The 10,319-nt window shown below is 35.8% G+C and overlaps 2 protein-coding genes and 2 long non-coding RNA genes across 4 annotated transcripts in view; 2 read left to right on the top strand and 2 right to left on the bottom strand.

The window, feature by feature from the left end:
* LOC149034119 (uncharacterized) overlaps positions 1 to 9,629 on the top strand; it is a 20,246-nt gene extending 10,617 nt beyond the window's left edge. The window contains exons 4-5 of the mRNA XM_089193764.1: positions 101 to 201; positions 7,803 to 9,629. Coding sequence (XP_089049890.1) covers positions 101 to 201; positions 7,803 to 7,852 — 151 coding nt within the window. The 3' untranslated portion in view covers positions 7,853 to 9,629. The remainder of the gene's footprint in view (positions 1 to 100; positions 202 to 7,802) is intronic.
* LOC149034118 (uncharacterized) overlaps positions 1 to 10,319 on the bottom strand; it is a 32,016-nt gene that overhangs the window by 11,607 nt on the left and 10,090 nt on the right. The gene's annotated exons all lie outside the window — the stretch shown is intronic.
* On the bottom strand, positions 4,487 to 6,204 carry LOC113676792 (uncharacterized). The gene is made up of 2 exons (XR_016182969.1): positions 6,055 to 6,204; positions 4,487 to 5,439 (listed from the first exon to the last, which is right to left on the bottom strand). It is a non-coding gene; the product is annotated as an uncharacterized LOC113676792 (long non-coding RNA).
* Positions 7,809 to 9,629, top strand: LOC113676789 (neuropeptide FF receptor 2). Its single transcript, XM_089194029.1, has one exon. It carries the CDS (start codon positions 7,989 to 7,991, stop codon positions 9,183 to 9,185), a length of 1,197 nt encoding a protein of 398 aa, XP_089050155.1. The 5' UTR covers positions 7,809 to 7,988; the 3' UTR covers positions 9,186 to 9,629.

The following is a 10,319-nucleotide window of genomic DNA, read 5'->3' as shown; positions in this document are numbered from 1 at the left end:
TTTTGGCAAATGAACAAAGGACAAATTTTTTCATTGTCATTTAGCAGGTGCAGCTAGCAACAGCATAATTAAATTTATTTCTCATTTTTTACCTTACTAGATACGTCGAATATCGAAAGATCACAAAGGAGGTAGAAAAAACATTCAATGTTCGAGAAATATCAGGAACAAACGTCCTTAAAAAAAACCAGGATAAAAAAGGTATATGGAATTTTTGTTAAGTGTTTTCACATGATAACCAAATTGAAATCACAAGAATTATGATCACAAATGATGTCTTACTCTTATTTCTCCGTGTTAATAGCAGAAAGCATAACGAAGCTTGAACGGCAACGCCTTGAATTGATTTCGCCAGAAATTCATTTGGTTTCATGACTAATTTTCGGGTTGCCCTAAGTTCATAGTAATGGGTCCTAAATCAGCTATCTGATGTTATGAATTTCCGAGAAATTTCATGTTCATTTTCGAAGATTGATTCCAAAACATCCACCATAATTTTCTTCCTGCGATGGCAAAATCATATAACAGGATGTAAAAATGTTTATATCTCAAAATTTGACTACGAAGCAAGATGATAGGTTTTATTATTAACTTTCTTCTCAGTTTATGTTCAAGACGCAAATTCAGTTGCATTTCTATCCAAAGAAGAGGTTTAGTTATGAACCCAATTCGAATCGTTAACGAAACATTGATCTAGATGTATGGATCCGTCGAGTTTCTAGTCTTGCCATGGATTGGTTGCAAATAGAATGAAGATATGTTTCAGGTTCCGTGCAAAACTCGTGTTTTTAATTCAAATGTAACATTCGAAATGCGTCACTGGCACTCTTGATTCTTTTCAACTGAGCCAGGTGGACAATTGAGGACATTGAAACATTATAACACCACCGGAGGAAAAATATTTTCAAACTAGATTGTTATTGGCTTTGAGTTCCTGACGAAAAAAGATTTGTAATTATTTAAACATCATCCAATCGTACATGTTCCAATAAAAAAAAACTGAAAAAGTAAAATACATTTTAACTCGTAGAGCATTTGAATTTATAATTACTATTCCGCGGTCAGTAGGTTTTTTTCGAAAGACAGTTCATTCGATTGATAAAAACACATATCACGATATATGACAGCAATTTTGACCACAGACAGTTAAGATCAAATTCATACTCATTAAGATAAAATAGGCTTTAGATATACCCAAAAAATAGAAAAAGGGTAATGAAAATGAAATTTAAATAATAGAATAGCCTATTTCATATTTTAATTGATCTTTTTTGTATTCTATATAGCTTTTTGTGATAGCATTATTTGAATACCTGATGTTATCTTTATAAACAGCGCTCTGCTCTAGGATATCCACCTCGTGTTACATTGGTAGTTAGAGCATTGGCTTGGGGAGCCAAAACTCAAAGGAACTACTGTAACATCTTCAGTCCAATATTGCAAATATCACACACAGTGAATGGATGTGAAGAGTGCTTTTGGCATAATTTCTTTTTCTATAATTTGCTTTAAATGTATCCATTATTTTTAAGGTTTTACGGATTTGCAATTGTGTTTTTGTAAGTATATATTTTTTCTGTAAATATTGAAGACTCAGCAAAATTTATACCCTAAAAATAACACAAATGGAGGCTGCAAAGTTTAGCTCACGATTGTTCTATGAAGACAAAACAAGGAAATTTTTCTACCTTATAGGATTTTTCCTTCAGCTTTAAATTAAGTTCTTGATATCATTAGCCTACTTACTCACAAAAAAGTAGTTTTTTCTGCGAGACTGTCGGCGAGACAAATTTTGCGAATTGAAATTAAAATAAATTGTACATATTTTCAAAACACGTTTTAGATACCAGAGAATTCTGGACACGCACAAGTTTAATATTTTGTTTGCTTTTTTTAACGTCTTCCATTATCCAGAAAATTATACTTTCTAAAACCAACATACAATCAAAATATTTTAAAAGCGACAGCGGCTGATAATTGTCAGAGAAAGAAACAATTTCCTTTTTTTTCTAAGCCGGAGATTAAAATCAGGTTTTTTTGTTATGTTGAACCTTGAAAAGTTAATTTTTGTCCATGTTCAAATAGAGAACTTCATATTTGTTTTGATTTTTAAGTTTGCAAATTGGTCTTTTTTCGGTGTGTTAAAATCACAACGAAAACAAATAATTTCTTCAAAAGTATAAAATACTTAGGCACAGAATTCAAATACTCGATCGTAATTCAACCAACTCCTTTCTAACATAGTTGATATAAATTCAAACGAGTCCAATCAGATACAATGCTTTCAGATTTCGAAGCCTAATCTACTTCCAGTTTACTGATGGAGCGAAAAAATTAAAGGGTTGAAAATAAGCGTTAAAACAGGAATTCCCTCTCATTGATGAAAGAGAACGCAAATATTTTTATTTTGTACAATAAAGCCATGACACACCACAGAGTGACAAAAGATTTTTTTCTTAGCCATTCAACGTTTTTGTTGTTGTCGTAGGTTGTTTACTTTCTCCCATATAATTTCCAGAAGAAGAAATATGTTAAGGTTTCTCGGCTGTATATTTGTCATAAATAAGCCAAATATCAAATTTTCGCTCAGAAAATAAGCTTCCTCCTGAGTAAACACACCATCTGCATGAGGCTGAGCTCCGAATTGGCTTCATAGAGAGTGTCATATCTAATAGCACGTTTTTAAAACAGAAATTGATTTTAAAACTCATGAGTAGGTAAAATTTCATTGTTTTTACTTAACAGCTCCACTGTGGCTATCGACTGCCATCAATGCTTTCCATAACTTCTCAGCTTACTAGCTTAAATGAAACGTTAATTTTTTAAATAATCTGTAAGATTGTAGACAAAATTCTGTTATGCAGAACCATAGTTAGAAAAGATCACTAGCTTGCAAAACTCTGAAAATAATTTTTATTGGTCGTTGCAACATTTTTCTATTCGCCTGACCGTACTTAATGTTACGTAGCATTCAAATTATTGACCAATAGAGCCTCCCAGCGATTTATACAGCAAAATGTGTGAATTATAGTAAGATTGTGCAATGTCTGGTGCTCTTAATCCTAAGGACAGACCATTTGTTTTCACTTTTCCTTTTTGACAATTTTACTTTTATATGTACTAGAGCTATTCACTTTCGATGAGCCACATGAACATGTCAGAAATAGAATCAATTTCGATGACAAAAAAACCAGCCTAAACAATTTCCAGTGGAGATACAACTATATGACAACAAACTCGCAAGAGAAAAATATCAACAAATGTCAAATTTCCGGGCTCATTTTGACTTCAGACTGCATCCTCTCTCCATCTAATTAAAAAAAAATATAAGTCCTGAATCAACATTTTCAGCTTTTCCAGATTGTATAATTAATAATAAGGAGAGAAAAAAGAACTATGATGTCATCGATTATTTGCATAAATTCTGTTTTTGACAGTTCCTAGTGGCATTCTGGGATTGAAGTTGTGCTTTTGAGCGAAGCCCTCTGGGCTCACTCACAAAGGCAATGTTTTCGTTTCATAAAGGCTTGGCTCTTAGTAGACCGCACTGCTGCCAAGAGATAAGACTGAGCGATCCCCACGACGTATCAGACACACAAGCAATTTGCAAAACAAAGATCAAACGAACGGCTCGGAGTTCACTCTGCTGATTGGTAAGACCCAAAATTAAAATGTGTTTTAAACATTATTTATGATTAGTTTTAATTCACTTAATTCAAGTAGCTTTTAGTTAGATGATTTTAATTGATGTCTAACAGATTTTTTTATCCCCAACTGATTGATATGTAGAGTTCTTTTTCCATGACACTAATTTTCCACCATAATATTCTACTTCTACTGTCGTATGTTTACGTTGTCAGTCTGAAAATTCGCTATCAAGGACTGTATCTTCTCAATATTTTTTAACTTCCAAAAAATCATGAAATTATTAATTCCAGTATGAAATGAATCACAAAAAGTCAAACAAAGTAGAAAAATTAGAGATATTGGTGACACTTTCAAACCGTGAAATTTCCGGAAAAATTGGATGCCCAGAGACGAAAATACGTTCACATATTTTCTCAACTGAGCAAACACGAACCACACTGGCACATTTTAGCGAACAAAGAATCGAAAGCTTCTTATTTACACAGATAAACGAGATCACCGATATTTATGTCATCACTTGCTTTTTAGTCTGTCTTTTGCCTGGAATCTCACACGGTTATTTAATACTTAGTGACGTTGGTCCCCGTGATTTGGTTGTATCTCTTTTTCAAGCCTTTCATCCTTTTTAAGGGGCTTTGCCTTAAATCGGTATCCCCGATCATCAGAAGGAGCTGCCGTGATTGGTCCAAGCCTAGACATGTTTTCCGAGTTCCATAACTCAGTTTTTGCACCCTATCACTGAAATAGACTCATTCTCAATATTTATTATTCCGTATCTTCATATTTTATTCGTCTTTTCATCACGCTTGTATGGAATCATTTCTTTTTTCTTCTCCTCTTTTTGGCAAGCATTAAAATATAGGACACAAAAGGTGCCTTTATGTTTACAGGTAAACATTTTCATGCCAATTAAACAAATTTAAAGCATATATGTAAACAAGAGCATCTAAAATCATAAAACACCATGTCCTTTCTAAACAGCAAAATAGAAAGTTGGTATGGCAACCTTTTCAATCAAATAGGACACTACTTTTTTAATCATTTACTTAATCTTGTTTCAATTTTTTTCCTTTTGATAAACATAACCAAATTTGCCTAAACTCGCATTCGGTTTGATAACCTCGGTTGCTATGCGACGGTAAAGAAGCAATTGTTTTCGGCGAGAAATATATCTCGGTCTCAGTGTAATCATTCTTTCAGCTAGCCTGTAAACAGAGATTGCCTTATCCTGCTTGGACTGAATAATGGTATCATTGTCGTTCAATTGACGAATTTTTTATTAATGTTACTTTTTTTTCCTTTTTGAACAGATCCTTGAGAAAATATTGAGCATAAGTGAAAGCCTTTTTAAATTTACATTTTAAGTTAGTTGTATTTGCATCACGGTGGTGAACTTTAAGCCAGACCAGTTTCGAGTGACATGGATTGAGAAAAGCGAGAGATTCATTAAGAAAACTGCACTTTAAAGCAATTTACCACGATCGGCAACATCCTGCGCATTTTTGAATAGGCATCTGTTTCCATACTCAATAAAATCAATTTCAAAATTTGGTCATCTTTGGACAGTTTTGTTTTTGTATAAGCAAAAATTAATGAAAAGCTTTCAGACTTTCTTATTTACTGCTACATGAGCGTCAGCCTCAAGTTACTGAGTACTTGAAATGACGAGAGAGTATGGGACGAGAAAGTTGACCCTCTCCACTCCCTCTGAGTAGATAGCACGTCGTCTAAACGGCTGAGATACGAAAGACTTGTTCTCTAAAAAGAGGCTTCATTCAAATTCTTGGTTGCCTGAAATGTAAAATAGTTATGGACTAAGTAATACCTAGCTATAGATCTTAAATAAAACGAATATATGATAATTTCGGTCAAATCTAGACAATAACTCGAACGAAGATTATCATAAGACGCTTTCGCATTTGTTTTTTTTTTACAAAAAGCCTTTGTTCCCCGATCGTTTCAGCAATAAAAAAATTTTTGACCGGTTAATAATCTAAAGTGCTTCATCTCAAAGCGAACAGAACTTTTAAAGTGATAAATGGAACGAAAGTAAACATTTACTTGAGCACGTCACTTTTGCCCCCAGGGTACAGATAATTGACAGATGAATTAGTCTACTTTACAGAAAGATCGTCCACTTGTACAACCACGCAATCTGCATCTGACTAGAGGTTTCTCAATATACACCGCCATCGATACTAAGGTAAAGCAAGTCTATTCAACCTCGTTCAATTCTTTAGGTAAACTTGTGAATTCTGCTTTTCAGAGTGAAAATTCTTCTACTTGCGAAATCTGTAATTTCGTATTGATCAGTGTACGTGCATGTCAAAAGCATGGCTTCCTTCCATTTGATATTGACTTAAGATGCATTGACACCAGCACGTTTGCCTTGAAAAGTGTACTTACAAAGGAAAATGCATACGCTTTGCACATTGGCAAGGCAACTTGTTAAGTGGACTTGAGTGAAGTATAATTTTTTTTGAGCTCTCTACAACATCTCGTCCTTGACAGAAGTCGTTGTAAATTTACCTACCATAGCAAATTGTGATTTTTGACACTTCTCGTGGCCCAAAAACAATGATGTCAGTTTTAAAAGCGTATGCGTGGAGGGAACACCTGTCAAGAAGATCTTGTTAATGTCTATGACGGTTTTTAAAGTCACGTTCATTCATGAACCTTTGAGCTCTTAATGAATTTTAATTTCGATTAGAGTGAACAACACGTATGGAAGCATCGATAGCCCGCATGGATCTCTGAATTCTACCAAATTTACTGAACTATCTAAAAGTTTTCGAGTCAGGAAGGGGAAAATGTAAATTTCGAGTCAGGGAACCAGAAGTAAAGAAAATATACAAAATAGTAATAGACGGGTAGACTTCATCCCTTCCATTAACAATTATATTCCTATCGCCGTCCATAGAGCATTACCTACGCGCGTACTCCAGGGCACAAAACCGCTACCACCACTATGAGCAATGATTCACCTGTTTGCTTCGCTAAATCGTCAGAGATAATAACAACACTCAAAGATAAAATTCGCGTACGCTCGCGGTCATGCAATATCCTAGATATATCGACTGAGTTTTTTATAACATAGATGTATGAGCTTATGTTATTGAACTAAAATCCCTAATATACTTAATACATATGAGTTTCAAAACACGTACAAACTTTTGTACCAGCCTGAAGGCTAAAATAGCTATGAACAGCACTAATTCAAGATTTGCATCCGTGAAGCTGGACACAAGTGAGTTTTACTGATCAAAGGCACATTACTAAATTGAGGCTTTCAGAGGCGTCTATGAGGACACGAGGGTCTCGGTCAATCGAGATCTAAATTTCAATTTAATTCCAAGGACTGCCTTGTCAGCTGGATGAGAAAACGTGATCTCCTTTTCAAATGTACGTGCTAAGAATTACAATGTAAATTCCGTTCACCATGTATTGCTGATATAAAAGCGATCATGAAGTCAACCCCCAGGATTGAACTAGAAGATTGTGTGGAGATATCGGCGCGCTCAAAGTTTGACAACTCGTAAGTCTTCCTAGTTCTTCATTTTACACGGAATTTCAACAAGCCTGCGTAGATGTTCGCTACAATAGTCGCCGATCAGTTATCTCTTTTTCCGTTTTATTACGTTTCATCATCATATTTTGCAAATCAATCTCTTTTTGCATTATTGCCAGTAATCTAAATTTCAGTAAAGTGTCAGTGCAACTCGCCAAAGTCAATAAGCTCTTTGTATTTACTGATCAAAATTTTTATTACTTGGAGTAGTGTTTACTGTTTAAAATGCAAGGATCACCCGTCACGAATTAATTAGACTTGTCTTTTTAAGGGATTAGTCCTGTCATAAAAGCTTTTGGGTAAGTTTTAATATTCAAAACGAACTGCTCGTAGATTATGATAGCAGGTTTAGTGGAAACTCTTGATCCACGATAGGCTCTATAGCCCAACCGTTTCGCTCCTGTGTAGTAGCAAAACCTTGACACAAACTTGACGTAATTATATAAAATGAAATTTCACTAGGCATAGGAAATTATACTTGTACCTTATCGACCTTAATTTACGGTAGGTCTAGATCGTACAATTGCGGTTTTTTCCTATTCGCATAGTTAAAAGTTCAAGTTGAATCTTCTTTTTATTCTTGCAGATTTTGTCATTCAAGAACCATTTTTGTTCACCTCTCTTCAGAAAACTTGAATTAAACAAAAGGTACTGTTTTGAACAAGAAAAGAAAGCAAAGAAAGGCGACAAGCTCTGGCTAATTCGGTAAAATATTAAGTTCGCCAAGCTACTTTGGATCCATTCAAAGAACAAAATATTGTAAGGTTGTGAAATGGCTTTTAACAATTCATCTACCACGCGATGCAATGATGGTGAATGCCACACCGTTAACCTCATAGAATATTCTATGACAGAAAGAACAGCCATAGTGGCCGCGAACATGCTGATATTTTTACTCGCCATTCCAGCCAATGGGATCGTTATAACTGTCATATCACGTGTGCAGAACGTGCAAACGCCTACGAGTACATTTCTCATGAACTTGTGCATCGCGGATATTTTGATAGCTTCCTTGTATATTCCGTTTGTGACAGTCGATTTGTACGTGGCAGGAAGCTGGATATTTGGAGACACAATGTGTAAATTGGTCTCCTTCTTATATTACCTCGCAACGAATCTCTCCATTCTGATCTTAACAGCCATCTCCGTTGAGCGATATGTCTCCGTCTGTCGGCCAAGACAGATTCGTTTGACGGCAAAGAAAGCATTTGTAATTACAGTTCTTTTGTGGTTTGTCGCAGGGTTTACTGCTCTGCCGCTGTTGATTGTCAGAAAGTCTATATTCAATCCGATAGTCAATGTTTACTTTTGCGTGGAGACATGGTCTTTCAAATACTCCAAAGCTTACAAAACTGTCACGCTGGCTATGCTCTATGTGACGCCTCTTGTGTTCATGGCCGTAGTTTATTACAAAATCGGTAGAAAAGTTTGGACAAGTGCTGATAAAACAAGAACCATGAAACTCTCAACCAAGCATGCTTCAAACTCCAAGCTACGCCTGACGAAAATCGCACTAGCAATTATTTTAAGCTTCGCAGTGTCTTGGACTCCATTCAACACAACGACGTTACTCTTCTTCTTTGACCGGAAAAATTTTCCATATTCAAAAGAGGCAATGCATGTAGCAGATCCAATAATATTCTTTGTCGCTTTCTCCAATTGTTCGTTGAACCCACTGCTTTATTGCTACATGAGTCAAAACTTTAGAAAAGCTTTTCAAATATTTTGGAAGAGAAGATCACGCCGTGACCTTGGAGACTCCTTTTCTGTCTTCTCGAGGACAAGCACGAAACGATTTAGCAGAAAGAGTAAAAGAAGGGCAGAGGAGGCCGTGAAAGAGCCGAACGGTGTACCATTCGCACATGAAACTCTCCGAACAAAATCGGACAATCCCGACTACTCCCCGACAAGTCAGCAGCCGGAAATGCATAACACAGTGGAAAGCATTTTAATAACATCGGCAGTGTAATCGTCACATAACATGACTGCTAATACTGCAGTCCGAAAGCACGAATGGAATCGTCATTTCAATCAAATGTAAACAACTCAGCAAAACTCTGATTTTGCGATGTTTTCCTTTTTCTGTTTTGGATCGGTTTTATCAAGGGTTCGCTTGTTTGTTTATTTTTTTATTTTTGTGTGGCTAGTACGAAGTGTAAAAGTAACTCAAGATCATAATCTGAGAGATCTAATAGTCTATGTTCCTATCCCGTGGTTTACTCTGAGATAAGGGTCCACTTTGCGCTAGTTTTAAGTTGGCAGTAGAAGAAGTTAATCGAAAATCGTTAAAATCTTGACAAAGACTTAACCCTTTACAATTTAGCGTTAGTATTCATATTTCCCATGTTGTTCTCTTTACATTTCTTTTGGTTCTAACAAAGAGAATTTGTTTGACAATCAGGAGATTCTGAAACTGGTGATCACTTCTGTTATTCTCACGTCTTTGACTCAAAGAGCATTTGATTCACGAGTGATACTGTAAAACTGGAAACGGAAAAGAAAACGAAAACGGTTTATCTTCCCCAAGAGGAAGATGAACAATTAAGGCTTTGACATGCCACGCTTCTATGGAGCTTGGCAACCAAGTAATGCCAAAATATTTGTGTCATCAAATACAAAGGCGCGAGCGTGCTTCAGGTTCTCATTGTGCACGATTTTTACGTGTATGTGAACGTGCGGAAGCGTAGCTTATAGACTTCCTCTTAGTAAAACACTGAAAAAACTGGCTGAAAGTTTAAAAAGACAAGGTCAGATCGGTTGGCTATCTATTCCCAGCAGGGAAGTGCGAGATTTTGGGAAGGACAACAAATTGGCGCTAATTTAAGAAACAACATCCTTCAAAATCAATTTCTCCAAATTTCTTTAATTTCTACTCGATCACAATCGAGCTACAAGGGAACTGCTTCACAGCGTTTGTAATTGTTAACTTGATCTGGACGTAGGAGTTTCCCAGTGGCGATGCGCGCCACTTTATGATCATGACGCGAGGAATTGTCTTACTGGAATTCTCTGATTTGATTTCGTCAAAATGTACATGAACTTAAACGCTTACAGCATAGATATCCGTACCTCGAATTATCCTTCCGGCGTCTTTTCGGAGATC

Source organism: Pocillopora damicornis, chromosome 14 (genome assembly GCF_964200805.1).
Source record: "Pocillopora damicornis chromosome 14, jaPocDami1.2, whole genome shotgun sequence".
Lineage (NCBI taxonomy): Eukaryota > Metazoa > Cnidaria > Anthozoa > Scleractinia > Pocilloporidae > Pocillopora > Pocillopora damicornis.
The sequence above is the reverse complement of the archived record's forward strand: the minus strand, read 5'-3'. Positions and strand labels throughout refer to the sequence as shown.

What these genes read in the sequence shown, in the direction of transcription:
- LOC113676789 (XM_089194029.1), top strand. Translation starts at nt 7,989, where the DNA reads ATGGCTTTTAACAATTCATCTACCACGCGATGCAATGATGGTGAATGC.